General features: G+C 32.8%; 2 protein-coding genes across 3 annotated transcripts in view; both read left to right on the top strand.

The window, feature by feature from the left end:
- The window catches only part of LOC111710818 (DNA ligase 1), a 41,077-nt gene extending 34,897 nt beyond the window's left edge, over nt 1-6,180 (top strand). The window contains exons 11-14 of the mRNA XM_023484965.1: nt 204-305; nt 1,321-1,446; nt 2,661-2,717; nt 4,159-6,180. Of these exons, the coding sequence (XP_023340733.1) occupies nt 204-305; nt 1,321-1,446; nt 2,661-2,717; nt 4,159-4,938 (1,065 nt within the window). The 3' untranslated portion in view covers nt 4,939-6,180. The remainder of the gene's footprint in view (nt 1-203; nt 306-1,320; nt 1,447-2,660; nt 2,718-4,158) is intronic.
- Nucleotides 6,181-9,205: 3,025 nt separating this feature from the next.
- Nucleotides 9,206-24,458, top strand: LOC111710817 (tetratricopeptide repeat protein 21B). 2 transcript variants are annotated; one of them, XM_023484963.1, is made up of 23 exons: nt 9,206-9,284; nt 10,313-10,392; nt 11,156-11,205; nt 11,748-11,862; nt 12,582-12,713; nt 13,941-13,986; nt 14,227-14,337; nt 14,387-14,666; nt 14,720-14,910; nt 14,972-16,083; nt 16,169-16,760; nt 16,831-16,997; nt 17,056-17,162; nt 17,395-17,486; nt 17,879-18,017; nt 18,763-18,857; nt 19,930-20,010; nt 20,128-20,255; nt 20,737-20,834; nt 22,459-22,526; nt 22,718-22,810; nt 23,001-23,096; nt 24,250-24,458. In XM_023484963.1, exons 1-23 carry the CDS (start codon nt 9,261-9,263, stop codon nt 24,313-24,315), a joined length of 3,963 nt encoding a protein of 1,320 aa, XP_023340731.1. In that variant the 5' UTR covers nt 9,206-9,260; the 3' UTR covers nt 24,316-24,458. The 2 variants fall into 2 exon arrangements, with proteins under 2 accessions (XP_023340731.1, XP_023340732.1); XM_023484964.1 differs by lacking the exons at nt 9,206-9,284; nt 10,313-10,392; nt 11,156-11,205; nt 11,748-11,862; nt 12,582-12,713 and adding an exon at nt 13,611-13,728.
- The last annotated feature ends 399 nt before the right edge of the window (nt 24,459-24,857 follow it).

The raw sequence follows: 24,857 nt of genomic DNA, 5'->3' as shown, positions 1-24,857 counted from the left end.
TTTAAACACATTTTCAGTTGGAAAAACGACAATATCTTCCACATTATTGGTTAGATAAAGGATTACAGGATACCATTGTAAATCGGGCATGCACAATGAAGGTTCACTTTTAGAAACCAAAACTTAAATATAATAGTTGTTTTCATTGTATTAATATAAATGCCGACCAATGTATTCGACAGCTGTTTATTTATGTTGTTCAGGATATGATAGAGGAGGGCAGGAAGATGGCAGAGAAGGCACTAAAGGATGGAATTGAAAACGGAGAAATGATTGCTAATCGAACCTTAGCGGAGATGGTGGAGGTCTCTTTTTATATTATTCAACACTTTTTACTTTTATTTTATTTTTCTAGCTGAAGTGTCCCTCGCTGTCTGTGAATTTAAAAAAAAAACTTTTTTTTAAATTAAATTTTAAATAAATTTATTTTGATAATAAAGTCCAACTTTTTGAGACTATGCTACCTCTACGTTACCCATGAATAATCTCGAAAAAAATTCTGCCAATTTGGTTCAGCTGTTCGGCCAGCTATAAGATAACATATATATAAATATATATATATGAGAACGAAGAGCTTTATTATATATATTATTATTATATTATTTATTATATCCCTAACAAATTACTCTTTTTTTATACCTTTATACGGTTTTTGGGAACTTGGAAAATTGTGAGAAAAAAATCTATGAGCATTTATGAGTTTTGGCATAACACAAAAATATATGGCCACACTGTTTTATTATTTATTAGTTTCAACTAAATGCCTTAAAATTCTTTTATCGTTTTTATTAAAAAAAGAAGTTTAATTCTTATGTTTTCGTAAGTTTGGAGAATAATTCAAATCAGGAAAATATGAATCCTATTGTACAGGGTGTCCCACGAAACATGACAGTTGGTGAATAGTTTAGAATGTCTTCTACCATAATGTGTTTGTTTAATACCAAAGGCAATAATAAGAATATTATACGGAAGTCATTTAAAAGTAAAATATTTTTAAGCAAAAGATTTTTTTAATATAAACTGCAACTTTTATATCTTATAGTATATATGAAGACGACATTCAATACTACTTATCAACTGTCATGTTTCGTGGGACACCCTGTAGCAACGTTGGCAAACTAATATTTATATACTTACTGAATTATATCGAGAAAAATGTTAAACATAGGAATAACTTTATATTTTTAATACAGTGTGTCCCCCGGAACATGGCAGTTGGTGAATAGTTTAAAATTTCTTCTTAAATATGTTAACGTTAGAAAAAGAAATTTAATCTAAACTATAAATTTGCACGTGCTTTAAATCGGCGAATGTATCTAGGCGGGTAGGGCGCAGGCTGAGATTGAGTTTGAAAAGAGAACGGCGGAGGGGCGGATAGAGGCGGAGAAAATGTTTCAGGCGAGAGTAGAGAAGGAAACCGCTATTGCAGAGGAGTTGTTTCAAAAGGTACATCTCAACAATTTATATTTTAAAGGGACTGTACGCGTAGTTTCAAGTATATTAAATGGACTGTACGCTTCGTTTCAAGTATATTAAAGGGACTGGACGTGTAGTTTCAAGTATATTAAAGGGACTGTACACGTAGTTTCAAGTTTATTAATGGGACTGTACGCGTAGTTTCAAGTATATTAAAGGGACTGTACGCGTAGTTTCAAGTATATTAAAGGGACTGTACGCGTAGTTTCAAGTATATTAATGGGACTTTACGCGTAGTTTCAAGTATATTAATGGGACTGTACGCGTAGTTTCAAGTATATTAAAGGGACTGTACGCGTAGTTTCAAGTATATTAATGGGACTGTACGTGTAATTTCAAGTATATTAAAGGGACTGTACGCGTAGTTTCAAGTATATTAATGGGACTGTACGCGTAGTTTCAAGTATATTAAAAGGACTGTACGCGTAGTTTCTAGTATATTAAAGGGACTGTACGCGTAGTTTCAAGTATATTAAAGGGACTGTACGCGTAGTTTCAAGTATATTAATGGGACTGTACGCGTAGGTTCAAGTTTATTAAAGAGACTGTACGCGTAGTTTCAAGTATATTAAAGGGACTGTACGCATAGTTTCAAGTATATTAAAGGGACTGTACACGGAGTTTCAAGTATATTAATGGGACTGTACGCGTAGTTTCAAGTATATTAAAGGGACTGTACGCGTAGTTTCGAGTATATTAAAAGGACTGTACGCGTAGTTTCAAGTTTATTAATGGGACTGTACGCGTAGTTTAGATTGGCTGTTAACTGAAAATCAATGAAAACAATTTTTAAAATGTTGTTATATATCAGATTCAGAAGTCTTGCACTGGCGAAATTCTACTATTCAGGGTTTCCAGCAAAATTGGGAAAATCTTTTCGCGAAAAATAAATTTTGCGACAAAACATTAAAATTTCGGATTTTTTTGCGAAACAGATGAATGCGAAAAAAGTTAAAATTTTCGACATTTTTTCTAAACTATCGCTTATTTTTGTATACAAAAATCTGCCTTTTTTTCGCTTTCTTTCGCATAATCTATATTTGCAAAAAAATGCGAAATGCGAATTTCGCTGGTAACCCAAATACAATGTGATTGTTTATCAGACTGACATGAAAAAGATGATGAACCCACTTTTTTGTAAAATGAATTGTATCCTCTGTATTTATAATATATATTGTTTTCAGCAACTTAATCAGGGACTGGAGTTGGCTCAGGAAATGTTTGACGATGCTGTTGCTAAGGTGGGATTAACATTTTACCACATTTTGACTAACATTACCGACCTGCATGAGGGACGTTAAGTTACTTAAAGTCCCTTGGGATAAACATGTTAAATAACAGCCCGCTTTGCGAAGTTTTCGTGAAAAAATTTCAATAAATTTTATCTCAAAAAACCATAACATTTTCGGGAAATTAAAAATTTTGCTTAACCGCGGGTTCCCTCGACCAATTTTGTCTACAAAACGTTCCTCGCTGTGCTCTGAATGTTTTGTGGGCTTGAGAATATTCCTTTAACTTCTCTGTAAAGGAGTTGTAAATAATTAAAGTTTTTTGCGGTGGGAAAATGGCTCAAATACCGAGTTACCCACAAAGAATGAGACTGTAAAGACGATCGAAAGCTCTTAAATCTGACGATCTCAAGGTTAAATTCAGTATTCTGCTGAAGAGACAGTAGAGTTATGTAATTAGGGTTTTCAAATTTTCGTTCAATCTCTTTCGCGAAAATTTCGTTCAGTCCACGAAAATGTGAACGAAAACGAAAATGTTCGTTAAAAAGTTTCGCGAAATTTGTTCGAAATTTTCCCGGAATTTGCAAAATTCGTTCGAAATGTTCGACCTTTCCTGCAAAATCTTATTTTATTCGCAAAAATACAATCTTTTTGGTGTGAAATGGAAAATTTACATTTTTTATCGAACGAAAATGAGGTCGGAAATTCCGTCAAAAATACATCGAAATTCGCAAAAATTTTGAACGAAAATGAACGAATTTCTTTCGTTCATTTTCGCAAATTTCGTTCAACGAAAATCTAATGGCTCATTTAATGATTTGACAAAGAAAAAAATTAAGTTTACAGTTGCAGGGAATGTGAATACACGAAATATAAATATAAATTCTGTACAGTCGTCTCTGTGTGGGTAACCCTGTATATCAAATTAGACTTTTTTTGCAAGAGTCACTTTGACTTTAAGTCATGTTGTAATTTGTAGTACATTTATGATAAACTTTTCCAGCCAGTAAGGTAAAGGATGTCCAGGCAGTAAGGCAGTAAGGTAAAGGATGTCCCAAAAAAAGGGATATCTTCCGGAAATGACCATCTCCCATTTGGCTGAAAAAAATGATCACTTGAAAAATAAAAGTTTGAATTTTTAGCAATTTTTAAATCAACGTTTTACCTAAATCTTTTTTTAATGTGAAATTTTTTTTGACAGTCCCTGGATCGCTGGGTCTTTCCCAGACAACCTTAGGACTTCATGGGACTGTCCCAGAAGCCTGGAAAGTTCTTGGACTTTCGGACTATCCCAGAAGCCATGGACAGTCCCAATTTTAAGATTTTTGACGCTTGCTGTCGCCCCTCCAAAAAATTGTCCCTTTTGCTCTGAAATTACACCATACTCAAAGTAAGGCCAAAAAAAGACACAAAAATGGTAATTTTTCTTCACCACTAATGTTGAATGTTTCAGGGAAAAGTTGATGGTGAGAGAATGTGCACTGATATGCTTGTTGTGGCCTGTAAAAACCCAACCCCTGATACATCATCTGATGATTTTTGTCTCGATTTCTGCTTTTTCTCAAACGCCTGTGGAGCAAAGAGGCAGGGGAAAACTATGGACATTGCAACAGAGATGAAATTGAAGTTAGAGAAGGGGAAGAAGGTTGGAAATTTCTCTTTAATCACGGGAAATACGGAGAAAGATTTCGAAGAACTTATTAACGGGACAGAAGATAGGGAAGGGAAAGAAAAGGATGAAGAAAAACGTGATGAAGAAGTGAATGATAAGAGAAAAGATGTTGAAGAAAAAAGTGAAAAAGACGAAAATGATGAAGACGAAAGTGAAGAAAACATTAATAAAGACGAAGCAAACGAAGAAGAAATTAAGGAAGAGGACAAGGATGAAGAAGAAAGTGACGAACACGATGACGCTGAAGATGTAGAAATTATTAAACCTCGAGCTAGGAAACCAAAAACAAACGTAAGCAAGAATTTAGAAAATGACGAAACTGAAGAAAACGCGCGAAAAAATGCAAATCCCGGTAAAAACGTTAAAACAATTGAAAAGTTAAAGAAAGATGGAAATATAGACAAAGGAAGAAGAAGAAAAGGAAGTGAAGAGAAAGAGGAGGAGTCAGGAGAAGAAGTTATTTCATATTCAAGTGAAGAATTAGATTTAGATGAAATTATTAAAAAACTGAAAAATCAGTTAAATGTTGAAAAACAAAGACAAGGACGAGTTTCCAGTTAAAAAATGTTCATCTCGTGAAACGGCCATTTTTTCAGATCTTGTAGCTATTAAGTCATTTTATTGTACAGGGTAGGTTCTGCCCATTACACTGCCTGAAATGCCCTTAATCTAGCCAAAATTTCTTACAGTGTATTTTCTGTCAAAGTCTAATTTTGCATTACCTTTTGTTATATATTATTTAGACTAGCCAAACAATAGGATTAAAGCCATTAAAGCCATTAAATAGATAGTTTTCGGATTTCTATTTTCTTTTTCTCAATTTTATGAGTAAAAGCCGATTTTCCTTTAGTTTGGAAAACATTGCAAAAACGAATATTGGCGATTTATTGCCAAACTGAATCTGGATGGCACTTTTATAATTTCTTTAGTAAACTTTTATTTACTTTAAAAAGAGCAAATCTTCAAGAACTCTAGAAAATTTTAAATGGTTTTTAGAGTTTTTGTTTCAATTCACTTTTATTTTATAATTTAGACTAAAAAACTGCTTTGCACTTTTTGGGCCTGACTCTTTGAGATTACAATTAAATTTCAAAAACGCATTACAGAAACATCGGATATTTTCAGTTTCATAAATGTCTTAATGATCTAAATTTATTTAGATAAACATGAATTCTTTACTTAAAATCCGACTTTAGCCAAATGTAGAGACTTACGACCTTAAAAACCATGTTTTCTGGAGATTATAATGCAATTTATAATACAATTTATTCCTTATACAGGATTACCCATAAAGAATGAGACTTCAGAGACGATTGGATGGAATCGATTTAGAATTTTTTCTTAAATTTATGGTCCTCTACATGTTTTCTTTATGTAAACCATATTTATACCATCTCATTCTTTGTAAGTCACCTTGTATTAGTGATGAATAAATTAAGTACAGTTTAACACAAAACTTTGGAAACAATGAAAGAAATTTAAGAATGTCGTCTTGACCATTTTCCAATTGGTTGTATACTATTCATCTCATTAATTGTAAAAGTAAAGGAATAGCTATAAAATATGCAGGGGAATAGTTTTAATAATATCCATATAATTATTCAGTTTAAAGAAAACTAAATATCTGTAGCATTAAGTTCTCAGTGGGTAAAAAAAAAAACATTTAATAAACTGCATGTTTCGATGTCTCCAAAGTTCAGTGTTAAACTATATCTGTTAAATGTTTAATCCCGAGGCCGAATTTAAACAATTTGAGCCGCGGTTTAAATTTAAACTGCGGATAAAATTTTGTTGTTTTCACTTAAATTTGTATTAATTTTTTTAAGATTAAAGCCGGCGCTCAATTGAACCGGTTTTTGGGGGATTTGAGACGCGGCTTAAATTCATTAAATTCGGACACTGGATGATTTATTTGCCTTTTCAACATTTTGAGCTGAATATTTTTTTTTCCTGTGTGCCATGTCATAGTTTTCCAGTCTTATTTAAATTATATTAATTTATTTAATTAATTAATTTATTCTATTTATTTATCGTATGATTATTGGTCAGATTTGATCAGTGTTTCTTTTGATTCCTGTACTTTGTTTCCTTTCTTCAATGTTTTCATTCTTTGTTTCGCGTTATTAATGTTATTTTTTTTATGTTTGCATTGTTTTTATATGTTTTTCCTTCAGTAAAAAAATACAAATCATCAGAATGAAGTTTTTAGTTTTGTTTAGCTATAGTTTAATATCAGTTAAAGTTTTAACTTTGTCTCAATTTCGATCTGGAATTGCACCCGCTGATTTTAGATATATTTTTTTTTTGCTTCTCGTCAGCTGTTATCAAAACAAGCAAGACCTATTAGCTGGGCTATATTCAGGTTGAAATTGAGAACCAATTATCAAAATCGTCAAACAATTCAAGTCAACATGGTATATATATTTGGCAGACGTAGTACATTTGAATTTCCGAGCCGGGTCAACCTTTACGGTCCCAGTTTGTTCTGTATCGCCCAGACAACAAGGTTGACGCGGTAAGACTTTAGTTGAATTTACTTTTACTAAAGGGTCAGAGGTGCGTGTGAAGGGAGGATCAAAAGAGCTGGCGGGTGAGTAAAAGCTATCCAGTGTCTTTAAAAAACATATTTTCATATTTGAAACACAGGAAAGTGGCATTTGGCCTTTATTATAGACTGTATTCGAATGGACATGAAGTGAGTTAAGTTTTGAGGTCTTTATGAGGATCCTCGTAACATGTAGTTAAGAGGTTTATTTTCAGAGACTTGATTTTGTGTTTGACGTCCTCAAGCTTTTCATCGAGACTGTCCCACAGCTTAGACTAGAAGCCTTCGCGTTCCTTGGTTAGTGTGAAGACGACCTCCGTCCTGCTAAAAGCTAAACTGTGAAATGTCTGGAATAAGTTCAAGGTTAATTTTGGAACCTCTGAATGCACTTTTTTTCAATATTTTAAAAACCCTATTCTTCAGAATGTTAGTGCACTGTAATATTCCTGGTCAATATTGCTTTTATGAGCGAATATTTAGAGGTCTGGTAGGTGAATGCACAGTAATATTCCTGGTCAATATTGCTATGATCGACTATGTGGAGGTCTGGTAGGTGAGTTCACAGTAATATTCCTGGTCAATATTGCTTTCATGAGCGACTATTTGGAGGTCTGGTAGGTGAGTGCACAGTAATATTCCTGGTCAATATTGCTTTTATGAGCGACTATGTGGAGGTCTGGTAGATCAGATCATGCCTCACAAACCCTTTCTAAGGAACTGGAACACCAAATAACATCATTTTTGGGGTTGGGATGATGGAACAGCTTAGAAGAAGTGTCAAAAGAAGAAAAAGTGTCTTACAGTTGAGCTTTTCTAAATCCAACGTCCTCCGTCTAGATCCTTGCCAACATCCTTCCGCCTTTTTTCTGACCTCAAACATCCCAAAAACACTTCCTTGGACCTCAGAAGATTCAAGAGACGTGGATATATAAGACATATTTTTTTTAATCCAGTGTCCGAATTCAATGAATTTGAGCCGCGTCTCAAATTTGAGCTGCGGTTCAAATTCTTTGAATTTGTACTTTTTCACTCATAAACTTTGTAATTTGGTAAACAAGGAAGAAAAGTAAGTTTAATTTTAATTTATTAAAATTAGTAAGTTTATCGTTTTTACATTTTAAATAGGGTCCTGAATAGTTTTTACATTTTATATAGGGTCGTTAATCGTTTTTAAATTTCATATAGGGTCATTAATCGTTTTTACATTTAATATAGGGTCCTGAATAGTTTTTACATTTTATAAAGGGTCGTTAATCGTTTTTAAATTTCATATAGGGTAATTAATCGTTTTTACATTTTATAAAGGGTCGTTAATTGTTTTTAAAACGATCGAAACTGAATAGTTTTTACATTTTATAAAAGGTCTTTAATCGTTTTTACATTTTATAAGGGGTCGTTAATCATTTTTAAATTTCATATGGGGTCGTTAATCGTTTTTAAAACGATCGAAAAATCTATCCTTAAAAGCGAGGATGTATTGAATATAATATTAATTACATAGATATTTTCTAGTATGGAGAGATACCAGATATAGTATACCTGCTTACCTTTCTTTACTCCAGTATACGGCATACCAATACAATACAAAACATTGTTTATACTAAATCATACAAACTAAAAATTGAGTTTTTGCCACTAACTCAGATTTTCAAATACATGTATTTTTAACCTGATTGTGTACAACTTTGATATTTCAATCTAAGATTACGACATCGACACAATCCGAGTTTGTCACAAAAATTCAATTTCTTTGCCATGGCCGATGAGTCATAATTTTTCTACGTTTGAACCTGTTTTACTCCATTAAATTCTTTTTTTTATAACATTTTGTGTCTTTATTTATCGGGTTTTGATTTTTATTTGATTTAAATCATAATTTCTCCTGTAACTTTATATTAAAATGGATTTACTTGAACCCCTTAGAGGCCCTAAAATAATTCACGTTAAACTATTACGTCGTGAAATACACCTGAGACTGAAATCTGATAAAGTCATAATTAAAAAAATTTGAATTTCACAATATGTCTCCCGACTCCCGAGGACTAATTTAATAAATTTAAGCCGCGTCTAAAATCCGTCAAAAACCGGTTTTAATTGAGGGGGCAGCTTAAATCTTGAAACATTGAATACGATTTGAAGTGGAACCAATCACATTTGAGCCGCGGCTCAAATTCTTTAAATTTGGCCTCAGATAAATTTTTTGTTCCCAAAATCAAAACTAGAAGAGATAAAAGGCCACAAAGTCCTTCCAGTAATGTAGCTTAAAATTCAAAACCTGAATTTTTTGTCCATAACGGTAATTATTTACTTTTCAGAATCAAACACAAGAGAATCAAAAATGGATCCAGATACAATTATAAAGGTAATTTCGTGTTGAACTTCAAATTTTAACTTGCTTTAAACATATTAAGCATTTTTCATTATCTTATCTCTTCAATTGAACGTTTTTTTGTCTATAATATTTTTTCTATTTTTATGCTTTATTTAGTTATATTTAGTTATATTTCATGTAATCAAAACATTTAAGAATAACTGTATACACTTGACGTAATCACTTGTGACCATAGCAAGTAATTTACGATTCACAACGGTACCCTTTAATTCTTTATGTACAGGTTTACCCACACAGGATAAGACTTTAATCCTTTATGTACAGATTTACCCACACAGGAAAAGACTTTATTTCTTTATGTACAGGTTTACCCACACAGGATTAGACTTTATAATTCTTTGTGTACAGGTTTATCCACAACGGTATCCTTTAATCCTTTATGTACAGGTAACCACAACGGTATCTTTTAATCCTTTATGTACAGGTAACCACAACGGTATCCTTTAATCCTTTATGTACAGGTAACCACAACGGTATCCTTTAATCCTTTATATACAGATAACCACAACGGTATCCTCTAATCCTTAATGTACAGGTAACCACAACGGTACCCTTTAATCCTTTATGTACAGGTAACCACAACGGTGTCGGTATCCTTTAATCCTTTATGTATAGGTACCCACAACGGTATCCTTTAATCCTTTATGTACAGGTTTACCCACACAGGATGAGATTTTAAGGTCGACCTAAAAACAAATCTAAAAGAGTAGTGAAGGTTGAATTTAATAAGTTTAATAAAATTGAGCTTTTTTCTAGATCTGGAAAAGAAAGAAACAATTTTCAAGTAAAGTCGTCTTTGAATTCACACCTATTGTGGGTAATAATGTACTGTGTAGGCTCGAATAATGTACTGTGTAGGCTCGAATAATGTACTGTGTAGGCTCGAATCCATAATGTACTGTGTAGGCTCGAATAATGTACTGTGTAGGCTCGAATAATTTACTGTGTAGGCTCGAATCCATAATGTACTGTGTAGGCTCGAATAATGTACTGTGTAGGCTCGAATCCATTACAACTGCCGGGAGAAACTATACCATGCAATGCAGATGAGTGCGGTGGAGGGAATGAAAAGATTTAGGTTAGATCATCAAATATAAATCAAATAAATTTAACCAGAATTAAAATGTTCTTTAAAAATGCTTGAAAATGCGTCTTTGTCTAAAACCATTTTCTTTTTCACACAGCCTAAACATTTATTATTTTTTTTTCAATATATGTGTTTAAAATTATACAATATCCACCACAAATTATTTTGTAAATAAAAATTATTTTTAATTACAAAATAATCTGGGGAGGGGGCTTTCGACGCCACCACCCACCCCTTTTTGACCTAACACTCTCATTTCTGACAATTTTTTTTACTTTTAATTTAATTTTTTTTATGCAAAGGGTAGGGTTCAAGGCGGTAAAAAGTACGGTCCGTGTAAAAAAAAATCTAAAATAGTCCATAACTGATTTTATAACAAAAGCTACAGATCTAAAAACATATTTTTGAAAAGCCCTTGAAAAATGGATGTAGAAACATGTGCCATATTTTGATATTTGTTTAAAACAAAAAATGAAATGTTTACATTTTTTACCCTTTTGTTTGGCTTTTTTCTCAACCCTCCCTACCACCCAAACTGTTAAAGTTATCTGTCTATTTTTTTTTACAATGAGTTAGTTTTGAAAAATTTGGCAACGAACATGGATTTATTAATTTATACCTATGCTCCAAGGCCTTTTTCTAGGGGGGAGGGGCGTGGGGGCTATTCAACCCCAGCCTGTATAGGGCTAAATGTGGGGAAATATTCCCACAACCTCTAATTTACTTATTTACTAATTTTCTTATTTATTTTAAGCGGAGATCCCGGGTTTAAATTCTTCTATGGGATGGGTTTAGTCCTTGAAGGTAAGAAAAGGCTATTTAATTCATCATCAGTTGTATACACGCTGATAATAAATAAGACAAAAATTTTGAAAAAAATACAAACAATGATTGTTGAGATACATTTTATATGATTATAATGTTGATGATAGTAATTACATGAGTATCAATCATACATTACGTCAAATGCAATGACTATCATATTAGTAAAATCAAATATAAGAAAAAATCATAGCGAAAAATATTAAAAAAATGTAATTATGATTTTGATGATATGTAATATGCATAATACTCATAATGATAAAGAAACTGAGTATTTGCCACAAACTCGAATTTAAAATCTATATATATTGCAACCTGATGGTGTAAACCTTTAATTTATCAAATCTAGATTATTTGATCTAACTGAATTCATTGTTTGAAATATCTAAATTCTACGATTATGGGCTGTAGAAAGGTTGGGATTATTAAGATCAGAGTTTGTGTAGTAAAGAATCAATTCCTTTGTTGAAGACAGTGGTGATGATTATAGTAATAATGATGATACTGATGATACCTCTATTTAGGCCAGGTGCAAGAAGGAATAAGGGAACTTGATCCCCTCCAGGCCTTTACTGAAGTTCAACTGGGAGCAGTTCTTGCACTCATACACGCACATAAGAAGTGCCAGCCCATAGACAAGTAAGTACATAATGTACATGTCTCTGATCTGAACTGAACCGGTACAAGCATTTGCCGGTCTAGTCATCTAGTGTAGTTGTACTGTATGTTCATTTACTGAAATCCGACCAGTCAAGACAACCCTATGTAAAGTCAACCCAGCACGTTTTATGTTCAAAACCTGAAATTTTCCTGTGGCAAATATTGAGGCCCATTGTAAAATTATGTCGTACATTGTTCAGACATTCCTAATTACGTAATCCTATATTGCAATTTACCTGTTCCATGTACATATATATAACTCCGTCATACCCATATTGGGATTGTTAACTTTGTTATATATAACAGTGCATAACGTGATTCTGCTGTTAATTCCCAATTCTAATATGAACTAAAGAAATACACCTCAGTTTATAGACTACAGCAAGATAGTGATCCTGAAACCCTGTGTTGATAGCCAGGTGGATCATCCCCATCATTTGGGATTAGTGACTGACGCACGGCAATAACTGGCCCAACCCTATCCTTTGCTGGCTCAGTTACAACTTTGATAGCGTGGCCCGACATTTTACAGTACCCGGTCTATCATAGGCCTATTTGACCTATCCCACTGGCTTAGTTTATAATGTATATCATTTGATGCCCGAGTATAGTATAATAGCATGTTGAAGTCTGCTGGGAAGTATATTAAAACAGATTTTCAGCGTAACATTTCAAATAACCAAACTTATTTTGTTAAGAGAAGCTGTGTTGGCCCTGGATGCTAAGCTGAAGGATGAAAGGAAGAAAGCGGATGACCAGGCTCTCTATTATGCCGGGGTTTTCCTTCTTCATGCAGATAAGGTGGAGAAGGCCAAAGAGTATGTAGACAGGTATAATAATTTTGCAGATTAACTTAATCTATATTTGATATCCAGGACAGTGTCTAAAAGTGCCATTTGCAAAAACTGTACAACCAATCAGAAGCCAGGAAATATTGCATGCAACCAGCCAACACTCATTGGTCAAAACTCAGTGGGGAAATCCATAAAATTGTCCACAGGGATTAAGAGATCGAGATTAAGGGTATCAAACACAAAAGTTCCCAGCTCATGTATCATGGGAAACTTCAACTTTAAGTTTTTATAGACTTGAAAAGAACTTAGTAGTATAAAGTCAAGATTGAGTGGAATACCGAAGCATGGTTTTACACAAAACTATATTGACATTTAAACGATACAAACAATTAGTGTTGGACCAACTAAAGTTTATCTAAATACACTCAACATTAGCCTGAGGCAAGTATATTTCTACTTGACCCTTCTGATCAGATACTTTGTGAGAACTGAGATGGAATTTAAAGAATTCGAGTCGCGGTTTAAATCCGCCAAAACCAGGTTTAAATTAAGCGCCGGCTTAAATCTTTAAACATTTGATACAATTTTAAGTGGAACTAACAATATTTAAACCGCGGCTTAGATTTAAACCGCTGCTCAAATTCTTTAAATTCGGTTACTGCCCTGGTCTTGGGGTATATGTATGTCTGATGACACAGCTTTCTTCCCCGGCTAAATAAATGCTGTTTCACTCCTTTCTCCAGCATCAATCCTCCCCCTAGCTCCGCCCTTTAATTTTACCAACTTAATATCTACCAAATAAGAAAGGGTTCAATACCCTTACAGATCTAGCCTGTTGTATACTCATTATTCTTGGATTTGATTGTTTGGCTTTATTTTTACCCTTGGGACCAATGAACTGTACAGTACTATATACAAGTTGAGAAGCCTTGGGTTAGGTTTAAATTATGATTAAAAGTTTCATCAGAATCTTATAGTGTGTTGGGTTGCATTTTGAATTGCAGAAAGATCAAACACAACAATAGAATGTCTTTCAACAGTGTGGGAAATTGTAAGTTCCACATTTTTAACATCCTGAATGTTGAAGAAAAAGAAATTAGAAAATTTTGTTGAAAATTAATAAAATTTGTTTCAGTGTCGATATTTATCGTTATCTCTGTATTTAATTTTTAAAAAAATGATACAGCAAATTATCTGCATTCCAGAATTTTTAGATTGTCATATCTTAGATCAATTTATTAAATATCTATTGATTATATTTAGGATGCTTAAGATTAATCCTAATTCAAAGGAGGGATTGATTCTAAAGGTAAAAATATGAATATAATTATTAATAGTACAATTCACACAAACATAGCTTGAAAAAAATGTTAAAAACTGTTAAGATTACATCCAGATTTTTACAATAAAAGTTCTAGAATAGAAAAGAAATCAAATATGATAGATTTCAATTCAATCAAAAGTAATTTAAGTATTACTTGGCAAACTTGTTTATGCATGGTTATATTACTAAAATAGAAATATTGATTTAAAAAAATTATTATCCAAGGGATGGATGGAGGTGGCTTTGCTAAGGGAGTCCAAAAATAAAAATGCCTTGCAATATTTTGAGGCTGTTCTTAAAACCAACAACAGAAACATTGAAGCTATTCTTGGAAAGGTATTTTTAGTGATAAATTTTTTTAAAAATCTAAAATATCTCTCTGCAGGCAAAATATTATGAGATGGCTGGAAACTTTGACGACGCAATTGAATTATTAAACCAGCTCATTGTGGTGTATCCAACCTTTTCCCCGTCTCTTGTGGAGAAAATGAAAGTTCAATTATGCCTCCAAGACTGGGACCAAGCAGATGAAACTGCAAATAGAATTCTTAGCGGAGATCCAAAAAATATTGAGGGTCTTAGATTCAAAGTTTTGCAAACAACATGCAGGAAAGGCAACTATGAAGATGCTAGTCTACAACTTCGGAAATTTTATGCAGAATTAGGTAAAATTTCTCAGTTAAAAAAGTAAATAAAGATTATTAATAAATCTTTTTAGAAAAATCTGAACCAAAGAATGGCCATGTGTTTTTAAACAATGCCCAGCTGTTCTCCAGGATCTGTGGACGTGACAAGCACGTGCTGGATATCTCCTTGATGTTTGCTGAGAAGGCAGCATCTATTGACTCTACCAGCTCGGTGGCAATGGCAGAAGTTGGTTTCCAAAACCTTATTAAAGGAAGAATTAAGGTTAGCTTAAGATTGAAAACATCACAAAATGTACATGTTTATTTAATTTTTTTACTTTTAGGAAGCCCAACGTTATTACAAAACAGCAACTAAGCTGGATGAAACTTCAATTTTAGCCCTAAGTGGAATAGTTGCTTGCCAATTGCAAGATAAGCAGCTTGATATAGCCAAAGAGCAGCTGGACTTCTTAAAAGAGATCCATGGAGGCGTTGGAAATAAGGCTGAAATACTGTATATGAGTGCTTTACATTCAAGATTTGCAGGAACAACAGAAGATGATGTGTTAGGTGTTCTTAATGAAGCTGTGGACACACATTTTAAAGCAGTTAGGGGTCTAACTTTTGGGCCTGAGTACTTGATCACCATGAACCCTGATTTTGTTGTTCAGCTTGTTAGAGAGTATCTTATGTATGCGCCAAACAACCCATCAAGTCAAGGACAAGCAATTCCACCTGCACTGAAAAAGACTTTGATGATTCTTGAGCCTGTGACCAAGGCATGCCCGGGACTGAAAGATGCCCTTTACCTACTCTCCAAGGCAAAGTTCTTATCTGGGGATCTCAAGTCAGCTGTAAGTACGCTTCAGCATGTGTTGGATAATATTGATCCAACTGATGCTGATTGCCACCTGCTCATGGCACAAGTACAGTTGCATCAAGGAAACATTTTAAATGCGCAACAAAGTCTTGAGGTAGGATTGAGTTATAACTTTGAAGTTAGAGACCATCCAATCTACCATTTGATAAATGCTAAAGTTTTGAAGGAACAAGGAAATCTTCAAGATTGCATCAAGACTTTACAAGTTGCTTTAAACCTTGTGAATCGGAAGAGAGGAAGTGCTGACAAAAATGGGAAGGCAAAAGAAATATCTGCAACTGATAGGGTATCTGTTTTCCTGGAGTTAGCTGAAGTATATCGATTAACAAATCAAAACCAGGAGGCATCAAGGATCATGAATGAGGCCCTGAGTGAGTTTGCTGGAACATCTGAGGAGATCCGAATAACAGTAGCAAATGCTGATTTGGCCCTGGCTAAAGGAGAAGTGGATTCAGCGTTACAAATTCTTAAGTCCATTACTCCTGAACAAAATTATTATCTTCAAGCCATGGAGAAAATGGCAAATATCTACTTAGTTCATAGGAAAGATAAAAAGATGTATGCTCAGTGTTACAGGTAAAACTTTTTATTTACTGAATCAATAAATAATTACTTAAGAGTAAATGACCATGACATTTTCTTTAACAAAAATGAAATACAGGGAGGTGGTGGAAAAGAGTCCAAGCCCTCAGAGCTATCTCTTACTAGGAGATGCATACATGTCTATAACAGAGCCAGAAAGAGCTCTGGAAATATATGAGCAGGCGTTAAAGAGAAACCCTAGAGACACGGCATTAGCAGCAAAGATGGGGAAAGTTCTTCAGAAAACTCATCAATATGGGAAAGCCATAAACTATTACAAGGAAGCAGTCAAAGATGAAGAAAATAACAATCTTCGTTATGACATGGCCGAACTGCAAATGAAGCTTAAGACTTATGACAAAGCAGAGAAAACTGTGGCTCAGGCACTTCAGATTGAAAAGGATAATCAGAATGATCTCAATGGATTAATCTCTCAGGCAAAGTTTCTGACCCTTTTGGCTAAAATCCAAGAGAAGAGTGGCAATGCTAACAGCTCTATGAAAACATTAAGTGATGTAAAGGACTTAAGATCAAGAATTCTGAAGCGGGTTCAAATTGAGCAACCAGATGCGGTACTTGATCAGCGCCATCTTGCAGCAAAAATCTGCCACCAAATGGCTGATAATATGGTTATGCAGCGAAACTATACTGCTGCTATAAATCATTACAAGGTAAACATTTTAAAAAAAATTTGGGTTCTGAAAACTTTTTCTTTTTTTCACACCAGAAAAACATTTACAGGAAGCCTTAAAGTTTGATACTGAAGATGCCATGGCCTTGATTGCTCTAGCTCGTCTGTATCTCATGAACGATGATCTGGACCAATGTCAGTACACATGCATGTCACTGCTAAGGAATGACAAGGAGAACGAGGAAGCAACCATAATGATGGCGGATCTTGCATTCAGGTATTTGTCAACAAACTTTCTTATTTTTCAAATATTCAACTTAAAGAAATATTTCAAGGAAAAATGACTATGAGTCCGCTATGTTCCATTTCCAGCAATTACTTCAGAAGAAGCCTGATTATTGGGTGGCTCTCGCCAGACTTGTTGAAGTTATGCGGAGAACAGGTACCACACTTATTTCTGAAAACTCAGGTTTTTGCTTTTTTCCAGATTGGCTGCATAAGGGTTTTTTTTTGTTTGCAAATAGAAATTTTCCGGAGAGCCAAATATTTATGATTTCTCTGAAAATTTTCAGAACCTTTTATCTTTTTTTCATTTGAGAACAATTTATATACAATTCTGTATTGGAATATTTTATCAATCATCCATCAACTTCATTATAGATCTTGCTATTTAGGTCATTTAGAGGATGTGCCAGAGTACTTGAAGAAATCAGATGAGTATGTTGGAACTAGAGCCTCTCTCATACCAGGACTAAACTTTTGTAAGGTAGGATTCAAATCTAACCAGCCACTAGGGCTGGCCACGTTTTTGATTTTTAAAATCATTTTTTTCAAGAACTATTTGAATGGTATTTCAGGGACTATTTGAATGGTATTACAGGGAATTATTTGAATGGTATTTCAGGGACTATTTGAATGGTGTTTCAGGGACTATTTGAATGGTATTTCAGGGAATTATTTGAATGGTATTTCAGGGGCTATTTAAATGGTATTTCAGGGACTATTTAAATGGTGTTTCAGGGACTATTTAAATGGTATTTCAGGGAATATTTAAAAGGTGTTTCAGTGACTATTTGAATGGTATTTTAGGGATTATTTGAATGGTGTTTTAGGGACTATTTGAATGGTATTTTAGGGACTATTTGAATGGTATTTCAGGGACTATTTGAATGGTACTCTGGAAATCCTAATGATGCTTTGAAAATGTTCAACAAGGCCAGGAGAGACAATGAATGGGGACAAAGATCAATTTACAATATGATTGAGATCTGTATCAATCCAGATAATCAGATGTTAGGTATACTTATTTTCACTAATTTTTCAAAACCAAATTTTTTTAAAACACATTTTACAGGCATGAGGAGACAAAATATAAAGAAACTTATTTTATAAAAGTTTGAGAAATATACCTTTTGAGCAACATACATTTAAACTAGTTTGCTGTCCATTTTGGATCTGCAGGTTATGAAGTGAATAGTGTTATTGTCATTACGCATTAAATGCATTATTATGGAAAAGCACTTTCCTCTGCAATTTTGCAGTTTTAGAATTTTTAAGATTTAGCTATACATACACAATTAATTGAATAAGCTCAAATATCCTTGACATATTTTTGATAAAATGATATCATGAAAAATTATAACAATTAACCCTATTCCTGCTGGGGGGGGGGTCAAGTTTTCCCCCCCCTGCAGTTTTTTTTACATAACTCAAAAAGTATTGGTCTGAGGCTGTTGAAATTTTCCGACTTTTCCTAAATACCCAAAGCCCTCCCTTTAGGCCTAAAACAGAGCTTTTATATTAATTGCCTTAATCCTCAGGCACACTGCTTGAATGACTACTATTTCCTGTAACATACTAAATCTTTGTTTTGACAAACTTTCAGTTGTCAGATTTTGATAATTTTCTCTTTGTTTTCATTTTATATGTGCATTCGGATGCTGTTTGAAAGCTTGGTATAGAAATCAAAATTGAAATCGAAAGTGGTCTTTATTATATTGATATATACAAAGATCGACGTTTTAAATTATTAATTATTGTAGGGGGTGAAGTGTTTGAGCATGTTGATTCAGATGTACACGCAGATTCCAGAGATAGTCAAGAGATGGCGTTAAGAACCGCGGACAAACTTTTAAAGGTAAAAAAACAACGCACTTATACAGTGATAACCAGAAAACTCTTAAATTGAAAGAAGACTTTAAGAATCAAATTTTATCTTTAAAAAGTCTACTGAGCAGGAGAAACATTAATTGTAGATTGACTCAGACCCCTTTCACTAAATTAGTGTCTAGTAAAACTATTTGATTTGTAATAACATCAAATAATTACAGGGTTACCCACAAAGGATGAGACTTTAATGAAGACCTAACACTCTGTAAATTTAATGATCTTAAGGTTGATTTTTAGATTTTGTCATGAATTTTCTCTTAAAATGTTAAACTCAATGATTTGGAAAGAATAAGAATAAGATTTTAGTCACAAGGAACATAATACAAATACACAGGATGGAAGACATTACATCCTCCCCCCCCCCCCTCCATGTATCCTACTCGAAATAAAACATGTTGGAAAATGTTTAGAACAGCTGACTCAAGCAAAATATGAAAGCAATGCAAGGGGAGAGGGTAGTGACCTTGCTCCTCTTACCCCCCCCTTGTGCCTTCAAGAATTCAGAATAGTTCCAATTTACAGGGCTCGGAAAAATAGTTCTTTCTTGCAATTTGGCTGACTGCAAGGACATCCAAAATTCATTTCTTTTTTATTTACAAAATTAGCCGAAGTATGATTGAAGGATGGATTGAAAGATGGACGAAGGATGAACGATCAAATTTTGTTCTAGTTATCACTGTATTCGCACGCTAGGATCCCAATATTTTGTTTGAGCAGAAGTGTACTGCAGTTTCTTGGGGGATTTAAACAACAATTGTAAACATTCCTCTAGCCAAGAGTATAATTCTTATTTTGTAATCAAAGTTTCAACAAGTGTAACGCTTTATAATAAAGCTCTTCGCTCATATTTTTTGAGGGAACCCATGGGTACCCTGGAGGTAACATAAAACAAAAATATAACTTTTTTTCTCACGGGCAACGCCAGGCATTTCAGCTAGTTTATTATAAAAAATTATGGACATTTCTTCAGTAAAATGAAGTAAAAAGATGCTGTATACTCCACATTTTTATTTATTTTGTGCAATATTTTCTTTGTCTAGGAGCTCAAACCTAAAGCAGGGTTACAGCAGATGAGTTATGAACTATTACAAGGAATGTTACAACTCTCTTCTAAAAATAAGGTGATACAAATCAAAGAATTACTTAAAAAGATGATATCGAATTCGTCACTGAATTTCCATGTTTATTGGGACACCCTGTATTATTTTTTTAAATAGCTTTAATATATTTATGTCTAGAGTAATATAGAACGAGCCCTCGCTGATTTTTTACAAATTTGCTCACGTGACACTCAGAGAGAAAATGTTGGAGCTGTCCTAGGATCTGCAACAGCATATATGCTACTCAAGCAAACTCCAAGAGCAAGGTGAATAACCCATAAAAATGTGGAATAGGAGGACTTCTGTATTGTTTATAAACAGTGATATTATTGATAAAACGGGATAAAATCAATTGATTGAAGACTTAGAAGTTAGAAGTCGTCTTTGACCATAGAAATAGTTTGCGGCATTTATTTCAGCAACATTTTTTAGGAAAAAATAGGTCTTGTCCGTACATCTACGTTTCCAAAATGTTGTCTGTCATATTTTTGCTTTAAAAAACACCATAAATATTAGGAATGTTGTTCAAATTTAAAATTTTCAAATAAACCATGCCAAAATCTATCTATCCATTCATATCTCCGGTAATTATGAAAGCAAAACATGGCGGACCACATTTTGGAAATGGCAGGAATAGGGAAATTGTGCTATTATAGTTTCATATTGCACATAAAATACATAATACGTATAGCAATATATTAACAACCAAAACAACCAAAAAAATGTTCAAATTTTGCCATTTTTTAGAAATCAATTAAAACGAGTTGCTAAGTACAACTGGAATTTTGAAGATGCTGAACATCTTGAGAGATGCTGGCTCCTCCTAGCGGATATATATATACAAGGTATATCCAGGGAGTAAGAACACAGGGAAATGGCGCTGGTCTGGCATGAGAAAGCCAGCCGCCGTGCGTTGCAGACGAGTTCGTTATTACACACGCACACTCTTTTGGTACAGACACGCAACATGACGACAGTCAAGGAAATTGCAGAACAATGTCGTTGATTATAATCAAGCTTGATAGCGAATAGTTTATTGTAAACTTTAATCGAATTATATTCTTTGCATGAAAATTTGGCTTATAGTGTAGGCTCCAGCTGGGTATATCAGAGATAGGAACTTTTGTGTCGTTATAATCTTGAACACTTGATCTCGATATACATTGCTGCCACTTTTAAATTTGAGGATTAATGTTTGATCACTTTATTTTAGTTATCCCTGTATGTGGAATCAATTCCAAGTAGTAAATGCTGATGTATTTTTGAATTGTAAGAAACATTTGCAAAAACCAAAATTGACTATCGCAAATGTCCTTTTGTGATAAAAAAACACTAGTAAGAGTGTTTTTTTTTCTTCTCTAAATATGTTGATGTGGGCACCGTTTTACAAAATAATAAAATAGCCAAGTTAGAGCTGAAAATCTAGGGAAAACAGCTGATTTTGTGATTTCCCAAAGTAGTTCCACTTTAATGCTCCTAGATCCCATGTTTTGAATATTCTTACAAACCGTTTGCTGCGTTGAATTAGACTTTACAAGACGGATCTTTTGATACCCATATCGATATATTTGGAATATTTTTTTAATTCACTTGTATAACCTGTTTTTTTTTATTTTAATTTTATCCAAAATGCTTTTTGTAAATGCTGCTTAAAATTGAAAAACACAATATATTGTTACTACTTGATTTGTTTTTAATTGAAAATGTTTCACCTTAATGGAGATCAATACTTGATCCCAAGATTAACAGCACAAAAGATCTAACTTCAGAGCTGGAAACTTTTGAATGGTGGATATCGGAATTAAGGCTTGATCCACTCTTTTTCTTAATCTCGAAATTAAATAATGCTTGTTCTCCTCTTGTTATTAATCTCCAGATTAATTGACCGATCGGGATTAAGGATATTCCATTCTAAAGTTTTCAGCTCAGAGCTGAAAACTTTAGAATGTGGGATATCAAGATTAATGCTTAAACTCCTGGTTTTGCTAAACCCGAGATTATTTTAATACGCATTCAATATCCATGAAAGATGAATAAAATTCAACCAATCAGCGTATCATGTTAAGATGTACTCTTTAACTTTTGAAAACCCGGTTTTTTTTCTGGTGTTGTGTCATATAAATTGAACTAAACATTGATTAAATAATAGTAAGTTTTGAATTAATGTTTGTTAAGACTCGTTTAAAATGATGATAGTCCTAAAATGTGATAAAATATATTTTTTAATAGGTTCATATTAACATGATTAAATTTATATTTGCTCAAATGCTCTAATGTGAACAGCTAACTTTAATTCAATCGGATATTAGTTCAATTGATGAAGCATTTTATCTGTAATTTTTATCAAACGTACCTTTTATACAGTAGCTGATATCCAAAAAAGAGGATTAAGAATAAAATAAGGATATCTCATTCTAAAGTTTTTAGCTCTGATTATTTAAATCAAAAAATATTATTTTATGTTTTCAGGAGGGAAATATGACATGGCAAGTGAACTCCTAAGAAAAGTTCTTCAGCAAAATAAATCCTCAACAAAGGTTTTTTTTAAATATTTTACAAAATGTTGGACACAAATGTTCAAGTCATTTCTTAAAAGTTCGATTTACACTGGGTTGTAATAATATAAATATAAATAATAAATAATAAAAATCAAAATTAAAATTAAACAGTTTTTCAATAAAAAGAATAACTCGAAGAAGACGACATCAAACTACGTTTATTTCTGTAGGCTTACGAGTATATGGGATTTATTATGGAGAAGGAAAACAGTTTCAAGGATGCTGCAAATCATTACGAAGCAGCTTGGAGATATAGTAATAAGGTTATTATTATTATTATTTGTATCATCTTTGTTAAATTTTAATTATTATTATTTTTATCAATATCATTATTGCTGTAATTTTTTTTAATTTTATATGGCAAATGAAATCTTAGTTTTCATTATGGGACAGCAATATTTGATTACATAAAAATGAAATAGAATTATTTTCAAAAAACAAGATATATGTCAGGCAAACCCTTCTATTGGTTACAAACTGGGGTTCAACTATATGAAAGCAAGAAGATATGCGGATGCAATAGATGTTTGCCATGCAGTTCTAGAAAAGGTAAAAGTAATAAAGATTTTATTAATTAAAATATTTTAAACAAGGTATCGGTAGTTCTCTCTTGAACTAGTAGTTCATGCCAGACCCTCAATAAACCAGATTTTCGTATTTTGTTGACATTAAAACAAAGAGAATAGAATATATATTAGAGTGGAATTTAGACGATCCTTCGGTATGAATTTTGTCAGTCCCTTTCAGCCTGAAAGGGAGTTCAAAGTGTACAAATCATGTAAATGTTCACTAATTATATGCAGTAGAGTACATTAATACAGTATGTTCCCTAGACTATCCATTTCAAGTTCGAATTTTTTAAAGCTGTTAAATAAACTTTATAAAATGAATCAGGTGAATACAAACATCATTTGATTTCAAGTTATAACGGAAAATCATCGTTTGTAAAGTGAAAGGCATAGAGTCTATGTGAAATGATCATTGGTCAATTATGAAACCAGACTTTTTCATAATTTGGTTTTTTATATTAATTTTAGATTTTTTATAAAATGATGTTCCACGGCCCAAAAGGTTATGTAGCGCAAATATGTGAAGTACACGTGTAGTATGGAAACAGTACAACAAAATGGCCGTTTTACACTTTTTTCTAGTAAATTCCACTCTAATATATATTGTATTCACTTTGCATTAAAATTAGCTTTGACAAATGTCGATCTAATAAGACTAACAAAAATCTTTTGTAACATATTTGTAGCAAATTTAGAAAATCCTTTGTTTTTTAAAACTTTTTCGACAGGTGACTGGTGAGGCTCTAAATTCTGAACCGTTTCTTTAATATTAAAGTTTTGTTTAATTAGTTTAACTACTGGTTTCCTTCATGAAACTTAATCTTTGGTATTGCAATTTTTAATAAATAAAAAAGATTTAACAATTTCTAAAGTAAATCGTTTTAATATTTCAGTATCCGAACTATCCGAAGATCAATATTTTCAATATTTCAGTATCCGAACTATCCGAAGATCAATATTTTCAATATTTCAGTATCCGAACTATCCGAAGATCAATATTTTCAATATTTCAGAATCCGAACTATCCGAAGATCAATATTTTCAATATTTTAGTATCCAAACTATCCGAAGATCAATATATTTAATATTTCAGTATCCGAACTATCCGAAGATCAATATTTTCAATATTTCAGTATCCGAACTATCCGAAGATCAAGAAAGATATCTTGGACAAATCTAGAGCAAGCCTTCGCAGCTAAACTCAACTTTTGATAAATTATATGTTTTAACGAAATCGAAAAAGTTGTGATGAAGTCTTAAATCTATATCTTAACATATGCACATGAAAACTGAAAACTGTAAATAATAAACGAATTACAAATAAACTGCTTGGAGATGAAAATTTATTCGTTATAAATAATTGCAGAGAGAGGGTTTAGATTAAACACCAATAAAAGGAAAATAATGTGTGAAATGTGTGAATTGAAAAAATCCAAGACAATTAATTTTGGATTCAACTTAAAGTTTTGAAGTTATAGTATAAGTTTGCCAAATGTAACTAAATTTAGATCAATTCTTGATGGGACAAAATCTAGCTAGCTGTTTAAATGAACTTTTATGCCAATTAAGTCTGATTTTTAAAATCATAATCTATTTATGTACGGTGGTAGACGAATATATGTATACAATGAAGACGACTTTTGATTTCAATTTTGTTTTTATCAAACTTTTAAACATACTTAAAAACATGGAAACAAAGAGAAGCTGTCAATTAAAAAAGCTTTTCTTTGATTAATTGTAA

Source organism: Eurytemora carolleeae, unplaced genomic scaffold (genome assembly GCF_000591075.1).
Source record: "Eurytemora carolleeae unplaced genomic scaffold, Eaff_2.0 scaffold1104, whole genome shotgun sequence".
NCBI classification, from domain to species: Eukaryota; Metazoa; Arthropoda; class Copepoda; order Calanoida; family Temoridae; genus Eurytemora; species Eurytemora carolleeae.
This window is presented reverse-complemented; position numbering and strand designations above follow the sequence as displayed.